The sequence below is a fragment of the Lynx rufus genome, unplaced genomic scaffold, assembly GCF_022079265.1.
Source record: "Lynx rufus isolate CCGP_SWC_20201006 ecotype Redwood Valley unplaced genomic scaffold, mLynRuf1.p SCAF_4, whole genome shotgun sequence".
Taxonomy (NCBI): Eukaryota; Metazoa; Chordata; class Mammalia; order Carnivora; family Felidae; genus Lynx; species Lynx rufus.
Genome location: NW_025814856.1, coordinates 52,561,277 through 52,586,739, shown reverse-complemented (window position 1 = coordinate 52,586,739; position 25,463 = coordinate 52,561,277). Strand labels below are relative to the sequence as shown.

The 25,463-nt window shown below is 38.8% G+C and overlaps 2 protein-coding genes across 4 annotated transcripts in view; both read right to left on the bottom strand.

Annotated features, from left to right (window-relative positions):
• LOC124525007 (uncharacterized) overlaps positions 1 to 20,797 on the bottom strand; it is a 75,040-nt gene extending 54,243 nt beyond the window's left edge. Inside the window, 2 exon segments of the mRNA XM_047097452.1 lie at positions 1,769 to 1,892; positions 20,750 to 20,797. Of these exon segments, the coding sequence (XP_046953408.1) occupies positions 1,769 to 1,892; positions 20,750 to 20,797 (172 nt within the window).
• Positions 1 to 25,463, bottom strand: part of ATG7 (autophagy related 7) — a 248,663-nt gene that overhangs the window by 108,260 nt on the left and 114,940 nt on the right. For all 3 annotated transcript variants that reach the window (XM_047096223.1, XM_047096222.1, XM_047096224.1), the window contains one exon: positions 21,079 to 21,201. In XM_047096223.1, coding sequence (XP_046952179.1) covers positions 21,079 to 21,201 — 123 coding nt within the window. The remainder of the gene's footprint in view (positions 1 to 21,078; positions 21,202 to 25,463) is intronic.

Here is a 25,463-nt window from a genome sequence, read left to right as displayed (position 1 = left end):
ACCAGGGAACACCAGGAGGCTCCATTCATGCTGGAACACTCACCACTTCACTGATTGCTCTGTTGCCTCAAGAAATTCATAGCACCTTCGGGCAAGAGAACAACAGTGTGGTGTTTATTGAAATCTACATCTGGTAGCAATTTGTCCAACAGCAACCAGCTTTCCCCCCTCCTTTTCTTCAGTCAAATAATCCACAGGGGCCCATAATACCCCACAACCGTTCATTTGTGCGAGGCCTGTATTGTGTCATTTATGTTCCTAATTACAGATCTGGGTTTATCAACAAGTTTCAGCATGGTAAGTAATTTTTGAGACTGCAGAGGAGACTAAAGGCCCATGTCTTGAGGCAGTGACACTGTTACTGACCATCACTGTCTCGACCGAAGGATGAAGCCACACATTGGCCCCTGTCCTCCACTCCCCTGCCCACACTTGGTCAGCAGAGGTCACCAGAGCACACCCCTTCCCCACCCTAAGAGGTGTGGCCTCGCCATGGTGTGGGAGCTTGGGAAAAGGGATAGCTGAGTCTTGACCCAGAATTAGAGATTTGTGTACTGTAGAGAAAGTACAATCTGAGAGAAAATCCTTTCTCCCTTTGGGGCTGGTTGTGAAGGAGATTGAACAGTTAGTTTGCTAAGGACTCAATGAATAAAGAGCTCTTTTTTTTTTAATTTATTTATTTACTGAGTAATCTCTAAACCCCACATGGGGCTTGAACTCACGACCCCGATATCAAGAGTTGTGTGCTCCTCCAACTAAACTAGCAAGGTGCCCCAATGAATAAAGAGCTCTTAATGGTACCCGTGATTAGGTGAAAAGATGAGGTAAATTCAGAAAGCAGAGTAAGTCAAGCTTGGGAGCAAATCTGGGGAATGGATTTCAAAATTTACATGAAAAGTCCTTAATTTGAAATTGCTAATAGAAAACTAGAACTGTTTAGTGGGGAGAAGAATACACAGAGGAGCAGTCTTAACAATAGAATCGACATCTCTCTGTTTGCCCAGCACCCATCCACCCACATCAGCTCCTCAGAGGGGTTCATGCCCCTCTCACCCTAGCCACATGGTTCTGAGGGGGCTGCCAATCACCACACCCTGCCTGTGGCCCAAGCTGGCCAATCACGGCAGCCCAACCCTGTCTACTGCCAGTGGTCCAGAGAAGGCATGTGACTCAGGCCTGGTCAATCATATGTGTCCTGGGGTTTTCCTTTTGGAGCCACCAGGGAAGAAGCTCCTAAAGGAAGAAAGATTTTGGAACTGCCTGAGGCAGTGTTTTTTGCTCAACAAGAAAGAGAACGTGTTTGTAGTGAGAGAAAATGAGGGGACAAAGACGAGCAATAAAGACAAAGATAGTTGTCACATTAAGCCCCTCTATGTAGAATCCCTGGAGCCAAGACTCCATGGCCTAGTTACAAATTTATTTATATTAAATCCAGTTTGAGCTTTCGGTTTCTGCCATCATAACCAGGGTCTACAGGACTACAAAAGGCTTTTCCCTGAAAATGATTGCTATGATGACCAACTGAGTAAATGCAAGTAAACTCTCTGAAAAATACAAGTGCTGCACAAGGGTCAGATATTGATCGCATGCAATCACCTATGTTATGAAAGGCAGGTGAGCACAAGAAAACACAGCTGACTCAACACCAGGAGAGTGGTTTCTTAAAAACCTTTTCATTCTGGGGACTTCTGAAGACTTATGAAGAGGTACATGGAATGGTATTAATGCCCTCTCGTAGTACCCCTCCCCAGCCCCAATAACCACTGACCTACAGCGCTGTCCAGGAGAGCCGTGGTTTTGACTAACTCTTCCCGGAGCACAGCTAGTTCACTTTGTGCCTTGGTTCTGGGCCTGAGCAGCCCTTTGTCTGAATGGAACTGAAGATCTGGCTTCTGGCAATGGGATAGAATCTTATAGCAAGAAGCCAAATGTCAGGAATTCATGAGTTCAGCCTTGTCAGGCTGTACTTGGCCCGGACACCATAATCTGACATATGCCTCATTCATTCTCAATGATGATAACTTAGCGTGGTCTTTGGATGTATGTTTTGTCACGACAGGTGTCAATGAAAGAAAACCCTATCAGTGTTCAAAGTAAATCAGCTACAAAAGAAGTTTTTTGAATGCTGATACCATCTTTCCTCCATGGACTAAATTAAGGAGACTCCTCTTCTTCAAAAACAAATTATAGTCCTACAGAGAAGTAGTCCCCTGACATACGTAATGTAGGATACATACAAGGAGGATAATTCAAAGCATGGAACCTAGGTGTCAAAAGACTTATTCTATCAATATCATTGAATCTTCGGTTGGGAGGGATATAGAAATCTCTAATCCGATTGAATCAAACTTTATTTTTAGTATAGAAGTATGCTCTAAACATATATCTTTTTGCAAAGACAATTCTAAGAGGCAGCCAGGGTTGAGAACCACCCCTCTCCCCCAGCCAATACCTTTATTTAGTATATGACATGAAGTTCCTTAGGGGAGGTGATAAAGCAAAAAAAAAAAAAAAAAAAAAAAAAAAAGATTAGGAACGCTGACCTAGAGAAATGCTGCATTACAATAACACTCCAATCCACACTCTTTATTACAGCTCCAAACTGGAAGGGCTACAAGTATCCATCTACAGTAGAATAGGTAAACTGCAGCCTACGTAAACTATACAGTACTATACAGCAATGAAAAGGAGCAAACTTCAGCTGCACACAACAACATGAATAACCTTCCTAATGTTGAGCAAAAGAAACAAGACACAAAAGATCATACAGGACTTATTACTTCCATTTATAAAGTTCAAAGTCAGGCCAAGTGAATTATGTTGCTCATATACCTGACAGAAACTGTCAAGAAAGGCAGGGAAATAACTATCACAGGAGTCAGTAGGGTATTTACCTGGAAGGTTGCGATCCAGGAAGCCAAACATGAGAGGGGTGAAAGGAAATGCTGTATTTTTTTTTTTTATCTGTGTGTTAACATGATAGTTATTCTCTTACATTATACACAATGTATAAGATTTCTGGCTTATGTGATAGCTCATGTGAAAACATCAAGATATAAAAGAAAAAAGCAGGGGGAAAAATCTCTTGATCTTTGCCATCTGTATTTCCCTAAAGCATTGTTTGGATCAAGCTATTCCTCTGCTCCCAAGTAATAATACAAATTGCCCCAAATGTGCATGGTGCTTTTGGGTTTTCATTTACAGAATCTCATCTGTACCTCAGCCTCAGTGGGAAGGAGAGAGTCAGAAAGCACTTCTCAGAAGAGGCTGGTACGTGAATTAGAAAGGCCAGCAGAAGTAACAAGCAGACCCCACAGGGAAAGAAACAGAGCTTGATGGGAAGGACTAGGTCCACTCAGTCTGGAGTGGGGAGAGGATGGGGCAGTGGTACGGAAGTACTTGCGACAGAGCTGGAGAGAACATAAGGGGGCACTCCAGAGACACATCTATTCAGCTGTCCTTTTGAGCAGTTCATTTCAGAATAGGTGAGAATGTTCTTTTATTTTTTTTAATATGAAATTTATTGTCAAATTGGTTTCCATACAACACCCAGTGCTCATCCCAACAGGTGCCCCCCTCAATACCCATCACCCACTTTCCCCTCCCTCCCACCCCCCATCAACCCTCAGTTTATTCCCAGTTTTTAAGAGTCTCTTATGGTTTTGCCTTCCTCCCTCTCTTTTTTTTTCCCCTTCCCCTCCCCCATGGTCTTCTGTTAAGTTTCTCAGGATCCACCTAAGAGTGAAAACATATGGTATATGACTTATTTCACTTCTTTTAAAGATCACGATTAACTAAAAACTTGCAATTGAAGTTAATGTGTATTCTTATACCTGGACTAGAATCAAGTAGTTTTCTATAGGTTCTTCTACAACAAAACTATCTATTGCTCATCTCTTTGACACTCAAAATCCATTTAAACAAATTATTTTAAGGGTTAATGATTGTTTACACTTTAATTCAAGACACTTATGTTCAGAGGTTTAATGGTATATGAAGAAAAAAATTATTTTAAAAACTATGGCAGTTTTTCACTTGGTTCATTTGCATTTAGCTTACAAGAAGTGATGTTTACATTATACTTCTAAGATTTCAGAGCACATTATAATGCCAACTTTGTGGGGGTAGGTATTATATCCCATTTTACACATGAAGCCCAGGCAAGAGGAAGTCAGGAACAAATCCTTACTCTTCAAGACTCAAAACCTGTATTTCCTTCCATGAGAATACTCTGTTTCTAGGCCCATGCCATTAAGGGCTGAAGGGAGTTAGGCTTAATATCATTTCAATCTAGTTTTCACGGTATTAAAGTATAAAGTTTTATTTCCACTGGTCATCACTGAGAGGAAGAGAAAGGGGAAGGAGGGAGCAGAGGATAAATAAACCAATCAGTACTAGAACAATGAAACTTGAAATAGTTATCTCTAAAGAGTTGGTACTAAACTGGTGTTTTTAATTTATTTTTATTTTTTAATGTTTATTTATCTTTGAGACAGAGAGACAGAGCACAAGTGGGGTTGGGACAGTGACAGAGATGGAGACACAGAATCCAAAGGAGGCTCCAGGCTCCAAGCTGTCAGCACAGAGTCCCATGTGGGGCTCGAACTCATGAACCGTGAGATCATAACCTGAGCCGAAGTCGGATGCTCAACCAAGTGAACCACCCAGGCACCCCATGAACTGGTGTTTTAAAACATCAATTCAATGCTTAGAACTGGAAGTTTGACAAAGTGTATCATCAGTGTTACATGTGTGTGTGTCCTGTATGAAAATGAAATATCTTAAAAATCTTTTTTAAAGTAAAGTTTGTTTCCTTCTAATAAAATGCTAAGCAGAACTAGGTATGGCCTAAGATTACAGTAAGGAAAATGCAAGACCTTAAGTTTAGTAGCATAATTAAACACAAACCAACCCACAGCAGTTTACTGTGCTTGCAATTAGAAACTCAATGATTTGTTTGCAACAATAAGATGTAAATATTTCCAGTTTAGCACTGTTTATTTATTTTTTTAACCAGATGGTTGAATAAAGACAAATGGGGGCAAGCTCTTAATTTCTCTTTACAATTTAGGAAAAAGAAAAGGCCAGGAAGAAACAAGTTGTTTCTTATCTGCCCCTTTCCCATTGGTAAAGTCTGGAGATGGAATCATGAATGAGTACAACCTCATTCCCATGGATTTTAAGATGCCAGTCTGTTCCTAAAGACAGTTCAAGAACAAGAAAGCACAGGCTGACCAGGCTCCAGGATGGGACAGTGAAATATATCATGCTATTCAAGAATACAGTTGGAAAGAAACAAAGAGCAAAATTGCTTTTTGAAACTGCTCGGTGTGGAAGCAGAGGCACTCCCTGTAAGGCAGAACGCATCCAGACCTTCCTGTCTGCTCTCAGGCACATAAGCATATTGTAAACCTCGAGATGTAGAGTAACACTGCAAAGTTAAGGTTAACAGTGTCCAGTCAAGGTAGCAAATCAATTCACTTCTCTGAGCTGTAAAATGTAATGTCGACCTCACAAGACTGGTATGGCACCAAAAGTCTACGTATGAAAGCTCCAGGAAAATTGCAGATAATGTAATCAACATTAGTTGCTAGGTCTCTCTTGGCAATCTTCATCAGGGATCTCGGATGTTCCCATGCCACAGGCCATTCTGGAATGCCTTCTCTCCTTCTCCTCTGCTACACCTGTAGCGCCCACCTTTCAGGACCAGTTCAAAATCTAACTCTTGCCAGGAGCCCTCTCTGTATCCTATGCTCCTGAAATCCTGCAGGACTTACCACACCATGTGTCCAGCTCTTCATGCTCACATACTGCCCTGCAGACTCGGTTACTCATCTGTTTACTGCCCTAACTATGCCATGTCAGCTTCCTGAAGGCTTGGCATGTATGTATTCTTTGAATTCCCCCACCACCATGAACTTGACCAGGGGTCACCATTTGTTGATTGACAGAAGCCATGATCCCCCCACCACCATGAACTTGACAAAGGGTCAACATTTGTTGATTGACAGAAGCCATGATTAAACATGAAAAATATTTAATTTAAACACAATATACACCTTAGAATCTCTCACATCCCTTTCCTCCTTGCCCTCCTACAGCTAATGGCAAAGCAAGACGGATCAAAACTAAGATTTCAAACCAAGAGTCAATTTAATTTTACAGTATCAAAACATGGAAGCCCCCCAAATTCAACATAGCAGCTGTTATGTTTGCAAATGAGAAGGGTCAGCTGTGCAAATATAGCCCCTGGAATAACGGTCACAGGGCACACTGCAGTCACATCTCCCTGGGACCCTCTATTGCTGGTGCAGGCGGAAAGTCAGGGCCAGTGGCCTTCTTCCTAACCCCTACTCTCTCTCTCTCTCAGACTACATCTTAAAAAATCCCTCCTACCCAACAAAATGTACTACTTTATCTTACTGTTTTTATAATTCAAAGGCATGCATAACTGTCAGCGAGAGCTTCTGACTGGATCAGGCTAAGCAGTATTCCATTCCACTCTTGAGACAACAGAATTCAGAAAAACCAACCTGATAGTTTAGTTGATAAATGTAACCTCATGTCTTAAATGTTTTGTTGCTGTTTGGCTTTACAATGTAACGAAAACAGTCTTCACAGTCCCATTTCTACCTCCTCAACAGCCTCAGGCACTGGATACCCCCACAGGAGGGTAAGAAGGAACCTAGTGCTCTGGGCTGGGTGGCTATGAGGTTGCCTCAATCAGACCAAGATGCCCAGGTGATACCTTGAGATACCTCACCTGGAAGAAGCCTGTCTGAGTAGTGGGAGTTCTGGGGTGTGCTTCCTAATAGGGTAGCTGTGTCTCCGTATTTAGAAATCAGGATGTTAAGAGCTAAGAGATAAGATCAAGTTTATATACCAAGTGATTGATGTTTAATTTTTATTTCTTTTTAACAACTTTTTATTTTTATTTATTTATTTTTTTTTAATTTTTTTTTCAACGTTTATTTATTTTTGGGACAGAGAGAGACAGAGCATGAACGGGGGAGGGGCAGAGAGAGAGGGAGACACAGAATCGGAAACAGGCTCCAGGCTCCGAGCCATCAGCCCAGAGCCTGACGCGGGGCTCAAACTCACGGACCGCGAGATCGTGACCTGGCTGAAGTCGGACGCTTAACCGACTGTGCCACCCAGGCGCCCCACAACTTTTTAAATATAAACTTACAAACCTGAGGAAAAAAAAGCAAACAGTGGTTTAAAAGGTGCTTTTAAAATTTTGTGGACTACTGAGAAAATAGGAATACATACTGGATTTTAGATGCCATGGTGAAATTATCGTTCATTATTCTGTGACAGTAATGGTATTCTGCCGACACAAGAGAATATCTGTATTCTTAGGAGATTCATGCTAAAAATTTAGGGGTGACGTGTCATCGTATGTGGAACTTGCTTTCAGGTGGTTCAGAAAAAGAGAAAATGTGTGAGTTTGTTTGTGATGTGTTGGTGTGTAGGTGCTAGGCATAGTGCAAGAAAGGGTGAAATGAGCTGAGCAGAGACTAAGGCTTTGAAAACACTGAGGCACAATAAAAATGGGGAAAAATATCACTATCACATCTACACAAACTTCATTTCTACATATAATAAGCTAACATGCTCTGACAGCCCATCACAACAGAAAGTCAACACTACTGTCCTTAGAAGCCAGACAGAAAAGTTAAGGATAAAGAAGCACACTGAGTCCCAGCTATGTGCACTGGGGCTACATGCTTTCTTTTCTCTTGCTCAAACATCTTTATTGAGATATAATTCACATACCATACAATTCACCCACTTAAAGTGGACACAGTGGTTTTAGTATATTCATAGCCGTGCAGCCATCACAATCTAAGATTAGGACATCGCCTCCAGAAAAAAAAACCTTATCATACAGTTATTCCTCATTTCTTCCCCAGCCCCTACCCCCATTCCCTGGCAACCTTGAACCTACTGTCTGCCTCCAGGTTTTTTTAAATTCTGGACATTTCATATAAATGAAATCCTGTAATGTGTAGCCTTTGGTGACCAGCTTTTTTCACTTGAGCAGGTTCACCTGTTACAGTATGTGTCAGTAGTTCTTTCCTTTTTATTGCCAGATAATATTCCAGTATTTTCCAGTGTAACACCCACATTTCATTGATCCATTCACTAGATGGACCTCTGGGTTGTTTCTACCTTGGGGCTATTATAAATAAAGAATGTGATCAACAACAGTATACATGTTTTTGTATGAACATATGTTTTCATGTCTCTGGGTTATATACCTTTGGGTGGAATTGCTGAGCCAAATGGTAACTCTGTGCTTAACTTTTTGAGAAACTACAGCACTGTTTACCACAGTGGCTGCACCATTTTACATTCCCACCAGCAACATATGAGGGTTCCAGTTTCTTCACATCCTCGGAAACTCTTTTTATTGTCTGTCTTTTTGATTATAGCCACCTCAGTAGGTATGAAGTGGTATCTCAGTGGTTTTGATTTTCATTTTCTTGATGGCTGATGATACTGGGCATCTTTTCATGTACTTATTGGACATATGTATATCCTTTTTTGAGATATGTCTATTTAAATCTGTTGCCCAATTTTTAATTGGGTTTATGCCTTTTTATTTTTGAGCTACAAGAATTTCTGATATATTCTGGATACCACTTCCTGATAAGATATGACTTGCAAAAAACTATTTAAAGCATAAAGTTTTAAATTTTGATGTACTCCAATTTGTCTTTTCTTTTGTTAGGTACTTTCTTATTTAATGCTCACAGTGGTTGTAAGGAGTAGGAGTTACCGATCCGATTATACAAATGAAGAAAACAAAACGCAATGTAACTAGGTAGATGACCCAAGGTCTCACACAGGGCTGCTGCACATGGCTGTGCCCTGCACAATGTAGATAGTTGAAAGGCAGCAGCAGTCTTGGGACTGGAGCTCCTTGCTGGAGCTGGTATGTGGATTCAGGCCTTCTGACCATGCCAGGGTTCAGGCTACTCATTCACTCTAAGTATTATAATGCAATATGCTTATTTTTAAAGAAAATTCTTGGATATTATGCATTCAACATTCTAAAGATGCTGCCATTACTTAAGGCTTTAGAGTTCATCTCTAAAAGCTATACCAAGAGGCCGGGAGTGGCAGATTTAGGGAACATACTCAATTATGGTGTGGGAAGACTTTAAAAAAAAAGCCAAAAGTCCAGGGCATCAAGACTGGACCAATGATGTAAGTTATTATGCTGGCTTATACCATATTGGATTTATATATTCTGCTATTCACACCAACAATAAAGCATGAGAAATGTAATTTTATGGCTCAAAGTAGATCTAAATCTCAAAAGAACATAAAACATGTTTTTAGCCATGACAACCCAGATAGGATAGATATCAAAGAATAGTTATAAAATATATAAAAAGTAATCATCTTGATACATTTTAAAACATTCTGACATAAAAATTGGCTATCTTTTTACTTCTTGGCCATACCAGCTAAATTTGAAACAAAACCACTGAATTATTAGAGCTAAAAACAGGATTTCACAAATGGTTCAATCTCTTTATTTTAAGTGGGGAAGCTGATGTACAAAATGTTGAAGTTATTCACCCAAGTACTTGGGAGAACACTAGCAGAACAAGGTCTAAAATTTAAGAAGGATGCAGCAACCATGTTCTATTTCTTACTTAATATTAACTGTTTTAACTCTGCTTTTACCATGTATGATCCTCTTCTCTCTCCTGTAGACCTCCAAGTGGATTATACCATCCAAGACTGCTCTTTGGGAGGGGAGGGATTCTGGCCAAACTTCATTATTTATCCTCCAATTGGATCCTTCCTCAACACCAACTTATCTAAACATCTCAAATCCATGTAGATAACTCTGACAGCAAATAAAAGGGATTCATTTTATAAAGTGAGTTCTGAAGGGATGCTGCCAAGCCTTATTTCAAAAACCAGGCTCCAGTTTCCAATCTAAGAATTAAATGGCTTTCTGCCTGCTGTTTCTGCCTTTCCCCCTCAATTAGGAGAGAAGGCCAAGGCTGTGTCTCGAGGGATTGCTGCGTAAGGAAAAATCAAGGCAGGATACAGTCTCAGGATGGGTCAGTGTAGGCTGGAAGTGGGCTTGTAGAAGGCTTTGTGAAAAGAGAACTGGATTCATGAGCAGGCTAGGTCAGTCTGCACAGTGATTTCTCTCCATTGGAAACAGGTCTAAGTGCTGACACGGGGGTTTCCCACAGCTTCTACTGGCCTCCAAAGGCATATTTGTCATCAGAGTCTCTTGATGAAGCTGTACATAAATATCTGATTGTTGTTAAATACAAAACAAAACAAAAAAAAAATATTCCACGGGAACCAAATCAAAACCATCTGTGAGGGGGAGAGGCCAAAAACTCAGTCTAAGTGTAAAAGGCCCAGCAGAAACACTTGTTAATTGTGTTATTTACTTTGCTGAATAGTAAACTGTCATGCCAATGAAGTCATATCACATGACTATAATGTTTTTCATATGACTTTCCTGCTATGAGAGAAATGGGCACTTTATTTTCTAGAATTCCAAATTCTGTAGTAGATGAGTCAGAATCTGAGTTTTAATTCAGAGTCAACCCTTTGGCTCAGCCTTGTTTATTTCTGTCAGCCTGTTTGTGATTGTACATCTTAAACTTCTTACATTGAAGTTTATTTTTTTAAGAATCATTCATTAATCCTGATTCTGCAGAACATAGTTCTGCTTAGCAAACACTCGATAAACACGCAAATTATCTTAATGAAGTGTTTTAACTGCATTCCTGAAATCATAACTGCATGACACAGCATCACATACTGATGATATAGTCAAGGCAAAGGAAGAAAACATAGCCTAAAATTAATGCGGGAATCACAGAACTTGCAAACCTTCAAAAATGAGAATGAAGTGTTTCAGGAAAATTAGGTTGTGGAATTTTGTTATTTGAATTTCTCAAGGATATAGCTTGCTTTATTAACTGTGTTATGAATCAGTCTTTTCTCTCTTAGACCAGATTTGAAAATTATTTGGCATTTTCCACAGAAGATAAATCACAGCAAATTTTATGAAAAGATGGCTAAGTCATTTGCATGTTTGATTTAGACTGAGCCTTTCTTCAACAAATTCAGCAATTTTAAAAGCATTTGGTAAGCACTTTAACAGCTTCATGACTTAGACATCTTGTGCTTCATCAATTTTAAGGCCATTTCCTTTTGTTCCAACTGGGATAAATAGACAAGGATGAGCATTAGGGACTGGGATCAATCTCTAAGTACCCAAATCCATTTTCAAAAAGGCTCTTGAAAGTAAAGATCAGAACTTCGCATATTTGCAAATAATATATCCAATAAAGGGTTAGTATCCAAAATCTATACAGAGCTTCTCAAACTCAACATCTAAAAAACAAGTAAACCAGTGAAGAAACAGGCAAAAGACATGAACAACACTTTTTAAAAGAAGACATCCAAATGGCTAACAGACACATGAAAAGATGTGTCTTTTCAACATCACTCCTTATCAGGGAAATACAAATCAAAACCACGATGAGATACCACTTTACACCTGTCAGAATGGCTAATATCAACAACTCAGGAAATGACAGATATTGGTGAGGATGAGGAGAAAGGGTAACACTTTTGCACTATTGGTGGGAATGAAAACTAGGCAGCCACTCTGGAAGACAGTATGGAGGTTCCTCAAAAAACTAAAAATAGAACAACCCTACAACCCAGCAATTGCACTTCTAGGTATTTATCCCAGGGATACAGGTGTGCTGTTTCAAAGGGACACGTGCACCCCCATGTTTATAGCAGCACTATCAACAATAGCCAAATTATGGAGAGAGTCCAAATGTCCATCGACTGATGAATGGATAAAGAAGGTGTGGGGAAGGAGAAATAATGTAAAAACAGAATGGGAGGCAAACAATAAGAAACTCTTAAATACAGAGAACAAACTGAGGGCTGCTGGAGGGGTGTGGGGTAGGGGGATGGGCTAATTGAGTGATGGGCATTAAGGAGGACACTTGTTGGGATGAGCACGGGGTGTTATATATAAGTGATGAATCACTAAATTTTACTCCTGAAACCATTATTACACTCTATGTTAACTAACCTGGATTTAAATTATATATATACATATATATATGTGTATATACATATATATACACACACATATATATATATTTATATATATATATATAAATAAAGAACAGAACTTCACACAAAATTCCCTATTTGGACGGCAACATGTTAAGAAGGCAAAAAGCTGAGTGGAGGGCTTTCCTCCATGGAGCCTTCTAATACCTCACGGGTAGAATGTAACTATAATTTGGCAGCTAGATGGGCTACAAAGGACATGGGTCTCTGTCCAAGACCCCTTCATTAGGAAACATAACACTGCAAAAACATTTATGAGGGGGGTATTTTTAACGTTGCAACTCAAGATAAAATTAATATACCACACATATTTCTCATTTAAACATCTTTTTACTGCAGCCCAGTCTTCCTCTTGTTCTCCAAGATCTATCACCATCCTAACTCTAATACCATTCAATCATTTCCACTCATTTATTCCATTACCTCAAAATCACCCCGAAGCAAACTCATTTTGTAAGTCTGATCTGTCTGCTCCTCGCCCCCATCACCACTATCCAGTCCCCACTCTGCACCTTGCACCTCAACCACTTCTCCAACAGAAAACAAACTGGTGATTTGTCTGTTAATCTCAATCTCAACAGCACTATGATTACACTAGTAACCTAGACTGGCATTCATCTGGGGCTATTTGATGATGGAAGAAAAATGGGTGCAAACAACTGGGTTGCATTAGCCAATCTCACTAAATCTGGGTGAATCTGTCTTGAATGTATCTTCTAATCCATTACTTCTCTGTTCCCTTTTATGAAAAGAAAGGGATTTGTGGTCTCAGGTAGGATCAGCTTTGCACTCTTCCTTCATAAAGGGTCTGTATTTTGGGAGACAGACCACAGATGTTAAAAGGTTAGGAGATTGTTTAATAGCATCAAAACTTTTCTTTCTTTAATGAAAGGAGAATTATCTTGCTACAACATAGATGAGCCTTGAAAACATCAGGCCAAGTTAAAGACAGCAGACACAAAATGCCCCATATCATTTGATTTCATTTACATGACATGTCCAGAATAGGCAAATCCATGCAGAGAGTACTGTAGTGGTTGCCAGGCCTGGAAGGAAGGGGGAATGATGAGTGGAGTAACTGTTGAGTGAGTACGAAGTTTGTTTCTGGGTGATGAAAATGTTCTAAACTTAGTAGTAAGAGTAGCACAAGTCTGAATGCACTAAAAACCACTGAATTGTACATTTTTTTAAAAAGGTAAAGTTCATGGTATATAAATTACAACTCAATAAAGCAGTTATTTAAAAAAGAACACCTTGGGGCGCCTGGGTGGCTCGGTCAGTTAAGCATCCGACTTCGGCTCAGGTCATGATCTCGCGGTCCGTGAGTTCGAGCCCCGCGTCGGGCTCTGTGCTGACAGCTCAGAGCCTGGAACCTGCTTCAGATTCTGTGTCTCCCTCTCTCTCTCACCCTCCCCCGTTCATGCTCTGTCTCTCTTTGTCTCAAAAATAAATAAACATTAAAAAAATTTTTTTTTAATTTAAAAAAGAACACCTCATCTGATTTCAGATAATTCTGGCTCCAACTGCATGCTCATGATTCTGAGTAACACACTAAAGACTCTTAGCCTCTGAGACCTTTATTCAGCCTAGAATGCCCTCCTCCACTTCCCTTCTCTTTCCCTACTCATTTTATTTTATTTTATTTTTATTTTTATTTTATTTTATGTATTTATTTATTTTGGGGAGAACACAGCGGGCAAGGGGCAGAGAGAGGGGGACAGAAAATCCAAAGCAGGCTCTGCGCTGACATGCTGACAGCAGTGGGTCCAATGTAGGGGTCAAATCCACCAACCACAAGATCATGACCTGAGCCAAAGTCAGATGTTCAACTGACTGAGCCAGCAGGTGCCCCATCCCTACCCATTTTTATTTTTAAAGATAGCCTACTCATCCTTTAAAATAATTGGTGATAGGGGCGCCTGGGTGGCGCAGTCGGTTAAGCGTCCGACTTCAGCCAGGTCACGATCTCGCAGTCCGTGAGTTCGAGCCCCGCGTCAGGCTCTGGGCTGATGGCTCAGAGCCTGGAGCCTGTTTCCGATTCTGTGTCTCCCTCTCTCTCTGCCCCTCCCCCGTTCATGCTCTGTCTCTCTCTGTCCCAAAAATAATAAATAAACGTTGAAAAAAAAAATTAAAAAAAATAAAAAAATAAAAAAAAATAAAATAATTGGTGATGTAGTACCAAAATCTATAAAGAACTTATCAAACTCAACACCCAAAAAACAAATAACCCAGTGAAGAAATGGGCAGAAGACATGAATAGACACTTTTCCAAAGAAGACATCCGGATGGCTAACATGAAAAGATGCTCAACATCACTCATCAGCAGGAAAGTACAAATAAAAGCCAATAAGACTCCACCTCATACCTGTCAGAATCGTTAAAAGTAACAACACCAGAAACAACAGGTATTGACACAGGATGCAGAGAAAGGGGAACCCACTTGTACTGTTGTGGAAAGGCAAACTGGTACAGCCACTCTGGAGAACAGTATGGAGGTTCCTCAAAAAACCAAAAATAGAACTACCCTATGATCCAGCAATTGTACTACTTGGTATTTACCCACAGGATACAAAAATTCAGATTCAAAGGGGTACATGCACCCCAATGTTTATAGCAGCATTGTCAACAATAGCCAAACTATGGAGAGAACCCAAATGTCCATCGACTGATGAATGGATAAGGAGGTATATATGTGGTACATAAAGTAGAATATTAATTAGCCAGCAAAAAGAATGAAATCTTGCCATTTGCAATGACACAGATGGAACTAGAAAGCATTATGCTAAGCAAAATAAGTCACTCAGAGAAAGACAAATACCTTATGATTTCACTCATATGGGGAATTTAAAAAACAAAAGAGGTGAACATATAGGAAGGGGAAAGGAACCACAAGAGATTTAATGATAGATAACAAACTATGAGCTGACAGAGGGAGGTGGGTGGGAAATAGGCTAGATAGGTGATAGGTACTAAGGAGGGCACTTGTTGTGATAAGCACTGGGTGATGTATTTAAGTGGTGAGTCCTGACTTCTACTCCTAAAACTAATATTGCACGGTATGTTAACTAAAATTTAAGTGAAAAAAATTATAAAAAGCCAGATGAGAAAAAAAAAACTAAAAAAAACCCCTAACTGGTGATGGATGTTAACTAGAATTATTGTGGTGATCATTTTGGAATATATACAAATATCAAATCATAACATTGAACACCTGACACTAATATAATGTTGTATGTCAATTATCGCTCAATAAAAAATTAAATTAAAAAAATAATTAAATTTTAAAATTTAACTGCAAACTTGTTTCCTTATGTATAAAGCTTTCCTTGGCGTGCTACTCCCCAGGCAGGAGTAACTGCTCTCTGAGCACTTAATATATATAAATGGCTAAAATACTTGTGATGATATTAGAATGCACTATTTACATCTGTTTCTTATATTAGACTATGAGTTCATCTCATTAACTTTTGTATTCAGTTACCAGCACAGGGCTTTCCTATCAAATTTTTTAAAGATGTTCAGTAATTCTTGTCATAAAAAACAGTATTTGTACAAACACATATTTTATAAACAATATATAAAAGTATACAATCATATATAATTATCTGGTTGAATCTTTTGCAATTTGAGTGTTGAGGTATAAAAACAGCCCAAGATGAGAACTGAGCATTCTTGATTGCATTGCTAAAATAAATAAATTGGGACGTTTTCATACAGGATGCAGAATTTTGTATTTTCATTACTCAATACCTGTTAATGCACTGGGAATCAAATATATAAATCAAAACTCTACCTCCACACAGATATGTATATATTTTTTGATATATATGTTTATTTACACATACATATTTTTCACAGTAATGTAAAATAATGTAAGGCAATGAGTTTTCTTGTTATGAGGTCCTCTGCTGAGCACTACCTTAAAACACAGTCCTATTTAGAAGAGTGAAATACATAAAACACTTAATAACAAACATAAAGGAAATAATCCATAGTAATAGTAGTCGACTTGAACACCCCACTTACACTGATGGACAGATGATCCAAACAGGAAGTCAACAAGGTAACAATGGCTTTGAATGACACACTGGACCAGAAGGATCTAACAGACATATTCAGAACATACAATCTTAAGACAGCAGAATATGCATTCTTTTCAAGTGCACATGGACCATTCTCCAGAACAGATCACATATCAGGCCACAAAACAAGTCTCAACAAATTAAAAAAAAATAGAAGTCATACCATACATCTTTTCTGACCACAATGTTATGAAACCAGAAATCAGTCACAAGAAAGAAATCTGGAAAGAGCATGAACGCATGGCTTTAAATAACATGTTACTAAACAATGAATGGGTCAACCAAGAAATCAAAGAAGAAATTGAAAATTACATGGAAACAAGTAAAAATGAAAACAACAGTCGAAATCTTTGGGATATAGCAAAAGTGGTTCTTTTTTTTTTTTATGTTTATTTATTTTTGAGAGACAGAGACACATCATGGACAGGGGAGGGAGACACAGAATTGGAAGCAGGCTCCAGGCTCTGAGCTGTCAGCACAGAGCCTGATGCGGGGCTCAAACCCACAAACCATGAGATCATGACCTGAGCCAAAGTCGGGTGCTTAACCGACTGAGCCACCCAGGCGTCCCCAGCAAAAGTGGTTATAAGAGGGAAGTTCACAGCAATACAGACCTACATCAGGAAGCAAGAAAAATCTCAAATAAACAACCTAAACTAACACCTAAGCTAGAAAAAGAACAAACAAAACCTAAACCCAGCAAAAGGAAGAAAATAATAAAGATTAGAGCAAAAATCAATGATAAAGAAACTAAAAAAACAATAGACGAAGTCAATGAAACCAGGAGCAGTTTCTTTGAAAAGATCAACAAAATTGATACATTTCTAGTCAGACTCATTAAAAAGAGAGGGAGAAAGAGAACCCCATTAAACAAAATCACCAATGAAAGAGGAGAAACAACCACCACACCACAGAAATATAAACAATTGTAAAAGAATATCGTGAAAACCTGTATGCCAACAAATTGGACAACTTAGAAGAAATGGATAAATTCCTAGAAACACAGAACCTCCCAAAACGGAAGCAAGAATAAACAGGAAATTTGAACAGACTGATTACCAGCCATTGAAATAGTAATCAAAAACCTCCTAACAAAAAAATACAGGACTTCACAGGTAAATTCTACCCAACATTTAAAGAAGAGTTAATACTTATTCTCAAACTATTCCAAAATATAAAAGAGGAAGGAAAACAACCAAATTCACTCTATGAGGCCAGTATCACCCTGATACCACGACCAGAAAAAGATGCTACGAGAAGAAAATTGCAGCCAAATATCTTTCATGGATATAAATACAAAAATCCCCAACAAAATATTAGAAAACTGAATCCAATACATTAAAAAAAAATCATACACCACAATTAAGTGGGATTTATTCCCAGATGCAAGGGTAGTTCAATATTCACAAAACAATCCACATGATACATCACATCAATAAGAGAAAAGATAAAAACCATATCATCATTTCAATAGATGCAGAAAAAGCATTTGATGAAGTATAACATCCATTCATGATAAAAACAAAAACAAAACCCTCTGCAGAGTAGGTCTAGAGGAAACATATCTCAACCTAATGAAGGTCTCCTATTAAAAGCTCACAGCCAACATCATACTCACTGGTGAAAAAACCAGAGCTTTTCCCTTAAGGTCAGGAACAAGACAAGGATGCCCACTCTCACCACTTTTATTCAACATAGTACTGGAAGTCCTAGCCGCAGCAATTAGACAACATAAAGAAATAAAGGCATCCAAATTGGTAAAAAAGAAGTAAAACTCTATTTGTAGATGATATGATATTCTATGTAAGAAACCCAAAAGATTCCACAAAAAAAACTACTAGAATAAATGAGTTCAGTAAAGTTGCAGGACACACAATCAATGTACAGAAATCTGTTGCATTCTTACACACTAATAACGAAGCAGCATAAAGAGAAAATAAGAAAACAATCCCATTTAGAATTACACCCAAAACAATAAAATCTCTAGGAATTAACTTCACCAAGGAGGTGAAAGACTCTGAGAACTATAAAACATTGATGAAAGAAATTCAAGATGATGCAAAGAAGTGGAAAGACATTCCATGCTCATGGGTTGGAAGAACAAATATTGTTAAAATGTCTACACTACAGAGAAATCTATAGATTTAGTGCAATCCCTTTCAAAATACCAACATCATTTTTCACAGAACTAGAGCAAACAATCCTAAAATTTATATGAAACCAGAAAAGTTTGCAAATAGCCAAACAATCTTGAAAAGAAAAGCAAAACTGGAGGTACTACAATTCTATATTTCAAGTTCTATTACAAAGTGCTAATAATTAAAGCAATATGGTACTGGCATAAAAATAGACATGAAGATCAATGGAACAGAACATAAACCCCAGAAATGAACCACTATATGGTCAATTGGTCTTTGACAAAGGAGGCAAGAATATACAACGGGAAAAAGACAGTCTCTTCAACAAATGGTGCCAGGAAAACTGGACAGCTACATGCAAAAGAATGAAACTAGACCACTTTCTTTCATCACACACAAGAATAAACTCAAAATGGATTACAGAACTAAATACAAGACCTGAATCATAAAATCCTTGAACAGAACATAAACAGTAATCTCTCTAAGATGGGATGTAGCAACATTTTTCTAGATATGTCTCTTGGGGCAAAGGAAATAATAGCAAAAATAAACTGTTGGGACTACATCAATATAAAAAGCTACTGCACAGCGAAGGAAACAATCTACAAAACTAAAAGACAACCTAATGAATGGAAGGATTCCAAATTCCAAGATAATGATTCCAAATTCCAATACTGGAAGGGTCATTAGCTCAAGAGCATCATTTAAATGGAGACTATCACCTAGAAAATACCTTTGGGCAAAAACCAACAACAGTGTTTGTCTCTAGGAAGGAAAATGGGTGGTAAGGAACAAGTGCAGAAGATTTCCTTTTCATGCAGAATAAATTTCATATAAAGTACATTATTTAACTATAAAATTTGTATCCTGATTCCTGCTAACCATCACTATTAAGAAATGCAGGCCTCGGCACACCAGATCTGATTTTTCAAAGAAGTTAGAAATGGGAAAATTCAGATTTTTATGTAAAACTCACAAGTTTTAAATGTTGAGTTTATTCAGGATTTAACACACAGGGCAAGCCAAACAAAACACACCTGCAAGCCATATCTGGCTCACAAGCCAAACAGTCTACCATCTCTAATCAAAAATTTGATGTGTGGCTTATGATTCCAAACCTATAAATATAATTTAATGGAGAAAAACTTCAAAAAGCAATCTCAGGCTTGTGGATGAAACCATGTCCCCTGCTGTCCCACCATCTATTTAGTCACTATTGCTCTCTTAAACTTCCCCTTCTCTTCCTTCTTTGAAAGGGTATTAATGCAACTCAAATGCAAAACAAGCCAGATTTTATCAAGGAATCTGTCCATTATCCTAGCATCTGCTCTGTTTTAAAAGGTGAGATTTGGGGTCGATTTCAAGTTGCAATTCATCTAGCCAACAAAAGAGAAGTGTATGAATTGTTTCTATCTGGGAAGAAATATTCCCCCAGCCAACTAGTCAAACAATTGCATGGTGGAAAAGACCTGTAAGTTACTTTTCCCTTATCATCAGGCAGTACAGTGCTGCTCAAAGAATAATACAGTGGCCATGACCACCATAACATTCTGAACCCTCTGGGAACCAATCACAGTTCTGGGGAAAATCTCAAAGTCTCTTAAAGTTCAGCAAAGATTCCATTCATCTTCTGAGACTGAAGCTGAGAGACTCTGTGTGGGTCTAACTATTGGCTGTAAGTTGGATACTGTATCTACTGACCGCCCAGAGGATACCATGGCGAGCAGTGCTCAAACTCAGGACCCCCAGATTGAGTCACGTGCTCTTCCAACTAAGCCAGCCAGGTACCCCAGAACTGATTTCAGTGTTAAAAGTTGTATTAGAGATGTACTATCTTGCCTCTCGGGTGTGCCTACAACTCTCACCTCAGTCTGCTGAGAGTGTCAAAGGATTGGACTCTGGCAGTTCCACTCTTACTCAAGGTTAGCCCCAGTCTGCCCAACAGCAGCTTTAGTTTGCCACCAGCTAGTCCAGTACTGGGCCTGAATGTCTACTCAGTGACCACTAGGGCCTGTCCCAACAGTGAAGACACACAACCCCGGGTAAGGGTGGGAATGGGGTGGTAATCAATAAATAGGACTATAGGACTAAAGGCCTCTTTGCAAGTGTTCCACTCCTGCAGGACACAGGCACACAAGGTTTTCCTTATGTAGCTTGTGGAAATGCTAAGACAGGCCATTTTTCCTAAGAACTTCTTCACAGGAAATTAAGATTTGCAATACATTCTAATTGACAAGCAAAGCATAACTATCTCAGGTTGTGACCGGAGAAGCCATTCATGGTAGGGTTTGGTGGCCTAAGAAGATGCATCCAATCATGAAATAAAAGCCAGGCATATTGTCTCTGAACATGGCCAGAACCCAGTCTTCCCTGTCTTACATTTTGAGCTATGGACATTAGAGCCAACTCTCCAATGGCTACAGGCATGGTGTTCTTCAGAAAGGACCAGAGGTGCCTGAAAATCAGTAAGCTATACTCCCTTTAATTATGTACATTGGGCACCTACTATACAACAATCTGCACACATGAACATACAGCAATTTCCGAAGGTCCATTCTCCTCTGATAACTAGCAGACTTATTTAGTGATGTTTGTTCTAAGGGAAAAAAAATCCTAATTAACCACTTCCTTACTTTTCCATAAATCTGAACATCAAGTAGGTTTCAAACACATCAGTCCTCAGTACAGAAAGCTTGCTTTATTCTTACCTCAGCAGCTTGGGTCTCTTGATGCAGCAATGTGAGACCGGTCAAGTCTTCTAAGAAGGAATGTGAAGAATTAAACACCTTCGCTAGAAAATTAAATCCTTCTCGTTCATATTGATCAAGAACCTGTAAAACATTAAATTTTTTTAAAAAGGGTGTTGTAGGATTTAAAAGCGTATTATAAAATTTTCACTTCTACAAGCACCTATCAAGAATGAAACTAAAACTAGAAATTAGATGTGAGGATAATAATGCAATCTGGTGGGCAGACATTGGGAGGGCTTAGTATTTACCATTTTCCCCTTTTTGGAAAGAATGACAATATCATCTTCCAATTCAGATGATAATTTTTCTCAAATAAAATGTAAGTTTCATGCAAACTTACTAAAAATTCTAGAAAAGCTACGGTTACCTGATTCTAAATTTCACTTCTTAGGAAAAAAAATTACAGGCCAGAGAAGAGCCAAGAAAAAAATTAAAAGGGATAAAGGAAAAGAGGGACCAATGGATGGGAAATGTGATCTACTGGGTAGCCATATGTTTTTAAATAACAGAATAGTTTAAAAAGGTAAAAATAAATTTCACCAGGCATGTCACAACAGAGGATATCCAAATGGCCAATAAACATATGAAAAGTTGCTTAACATTACAAGTGATTAGGGAAACGAAAACTAAAACCACAAGGAATTCCTACTTTAACCCACCAAAATGGCTAAAATTAAAAAGAAGTTACCAAGTACTGGCAAGAATGTAGAACAACCAGGATTTTCACAGGAATGCAAAATGGGAGAGCTACTTTAGAGTCTTTAACACTTACATGCCCTATGATCAAGCAATTATATTCCTAGATATATGTACCAATAACAAAATGTATTCAGGTATGCATCAGAAGACCCAAAGTGTCTACAGTAGCACTATTTATGATAGTCCAAACTAGATCCTACTCAAACGTCCATCAATAGTAGAATGAATGAACAAACTGGTATATTTATGCAATGGAATACTACTTAGCAATGAAAACAACTATATCTACATGCAACAACAGAGATAACTCTCACAAACATAATGTTAAACAAAAGAAGAGGGAAGCAATATGTACTGTATGGTTACATTTATATATATAAACTTAAAAAAAAAGAACAGGCAAAAAATGAATCTAAGTCAGGAGAGTGGTTACCCACGGAGGAACTATACATAGAAGGGGCACAAGGAATACTATTTGTTTCTTTATCTGGATGTTGGTGTACTTTGTAAAAAGCCATCAAGTACCTTTTTGTATATATATTTTTCTTCAATAATAAGATTAAAGGCCCGCAATCTTGACAGGAGAACAATATGAGTTCTTAGAAGGAAAAAAAAATGATTATCATATTTAAAAATTCAAAGATCACAGGAATTGTGAAAATTAGAAAGGAAACAGTAAAGCCGAATATCTCAGAAACTGTGTCAAAACTCAGAGGAAATAAAGAGATGAATGTATCAAAAAGATAGCAGACACTGAAGAGAAATCCGAGAAATCAATTACACATGAATAGATGGGGCGCCTGGGTGGCGCAGTCGGTTAAGCGTCCGACTTCAGCCAGGTCACGATCTCGCGGTCCGTGAGTTCGAGCCCCGCGTTGGGCTCTGGGCTGATGGCTCAGAGCCTAGAGCCTGTTTCCGATTCTGTGTCTCCCTCTCTCTCTGCCCCTCCCCCGTTCATGCTCTGTCTCTCTCTGTCCCAAAAATAAATAAACGTTGAAAAAAAAAATTACACGTGAATAGAAAGGCTGAAAAAGCAGTAATACTAGAAACAGAAAAATGGGAGAGGGGGGAAGAATAGATATATACCAATCATTATATTTTCACTACCCTAAAAATCCCCTGTGCTCTGCGTAGTCATCTCCCACCCACCCCAGCCTAACAACCACTGACCCTTTTACTGTTTCCATAATGGTGCCTTTTCCAGACTGTCATACAGTTTGTGGCCCTTTCAAATGGTCTTCTTTCACTTAGTCACATGCATTTAAGGTTCTGCCATGTCTGTGCATGACTCAATAGCTCCTTTTTTTTTTTTTAGTGGTAAGTAATATTCTTTTGTTGTATGTACCACAGTTTGTTTATCCATTCACCCACTGAAAGACATGTTGGTTGCTTCTAAGCTTTGGCAGTTGTGAACAAAGCTGCCATAATTAATTAATTAGTTAATTAATTAAGTTTACAAATTCATCCACTCAGAAATAAAAATGTATAAACTCTTCGATCCAGCAATTCCACTTCAAAGACCTTTCACACAGATACAGTTGTCCATGGGCAAAAAAAAAAAAAATCAGCGTGTAATGATGCTCACTGAAACACTGCAGCAACAAAAGATGAGAAGCAATGACTCTTTAATAGGGGGCTGATTAACAAAATTATGGTGTATTTACAATCAAGGGCATAGTCTAGATCCATTAAAAGAACGGAGTAGCTCTAGAGTATTGATATAAACCTATTTCCAAGACATACAGATATATTAAAAGCAATGTACAGACCAAGCATCTAGTATTAAAGTTTTTGAAATAAAGGTAGAGGAGGAAAGACGAAGAAAGGGAAGTGTGACCTGTGTGTATGCTTGTTCATGCATATAAGATCTCTGGAAGAATACACACATACAACTGGCGTCAAGGAGTTGCCCCTGTAAATTCTTTTATACCGCTTGAATTTTTAAAACCAGGGGCATGCGTGATTTATTTAAATAATAGTAAAATCTCTATTTCCCCCCTAATGCTGGAGGAAGGTCGTGCAAGAGGAAGAAGAACTCTAAAGCCTGATGAAGTTGGAGCAAAGAGGGGAGACCTCCTTCAGCCACAGGAAGCAAAGCAGCTGTAGTGGTGAGTTAGGAGAGTAGGGAACTGGGGGCTGACAAGTTCTGGAGTCTGACAGGAGGCAGCACAGTCATCCGCTGCCAGAGAAGGGGATGAGGTGGACCACAGAGCTTGAGGAGGGTGGTGATGGTCTGGCACAGCTGCGTGGGGAATGTGAGAAAGGAAGTGGAGGCCCCTGCTCAGGACAGAAAATAGAAGTTTGGGGGGGAAATATGGTTAAGGACCTATGTAAGCTTGGGGACAGGACAAAGGTACCACAGACGTCAAGGAAATCAAGGGGCTGCTGAATACCTATGAAAGAAGCCAAGGAAGGTTAACCTAAGACCTGCAGGGAAGAGGTACACAGGGATTACGGAGGAGCAAGGGGTGACCAGAATGCCTCAAGGCACACAAAGCTGAGCCTTTGGCTGATTAGCTCCAGTAAATTAATCTGACCACCCAATGCCTGGGTAAAAAGCCACTTGGTAACTGAATCCCTCAGAATAAAGAGACTGCTTACAAACCAGAATTTTATCTTAGGAAAAATGCATGAAAATTAAGTGATCTTTTTCAAAATGATAAATACTGTGTGCTTAGTGATCACTTATTTCTAAACGACTAAGCTCACCAACTAGGTATTTTGTGCCAGGTGTGCAGTAAGGTAAAAGAAGAACAGGTTGGAAAAATGGACAAAAACTTTGAAAAAAAAAACTGGAATAATTCCAGAGACGATACTATGTTGGACCTTAATTAACCTTTCAGATTTCAAGCCCATGTTTCCACAGATAATTCGCAGTGCTACAAATCTGAAAAGCAGAAAAACTAACAGCAAGAGCAGTAGGAGTGAAAGCCTCCCCCATAATCAGGATGTACAGAAAGTTAAATGCTGAAACGTTATTCATAGCTCTGGCTTCAAAAATATGTGGAAAAACTTAATCCTCCGGGGGCATATTTAATCATGCAAGGGTTTTCTAGTATTCCCTTTATGTGCTGGGAAGTTAATCTGTGTTACGAGTATAAGCAGCTTATAAAAGGTACAAGGATATTTTCCCCTACAAACAATTTGACCTTCTTAAAGGATTTGAAAATGTGTTTTAAATTACCCCCACCCCCAAAAAGATACCATCACAATGAATTTGAGCACTGCAACAAACTACATAAAGCATATTGCACCTTCTAAGTAAGAATACAGGGTCCTGAGAAGTGTACACATTACATTTTGATAGGTTATAAATACTGTAAAGGTGCTGGGGGAGTTTGCTAAATAGAGAAATAAGAAAGACTTTTTAAATATACAGATATGGATCCTTCCCTGATAAACATGATTATCCTCACCTAACTGTTTTACAAGGCTAGGTTAACTTTACTGGTGACATGCAGACAACTGGACAAAGATGGTACAATCTTTTTTTTAATTCATGTATTTATTTTGAGATAGAGAGCATGAGTGGGGAGGGGCAAAGGGGGGGGGAGAGAAATCCTAAGCAGGTTCTGTGCTATCAGCACAGAGCCCAATGCGGGGCTCGAACTCACAAACTGCGAGATCATAACCTGAGCTGAAAT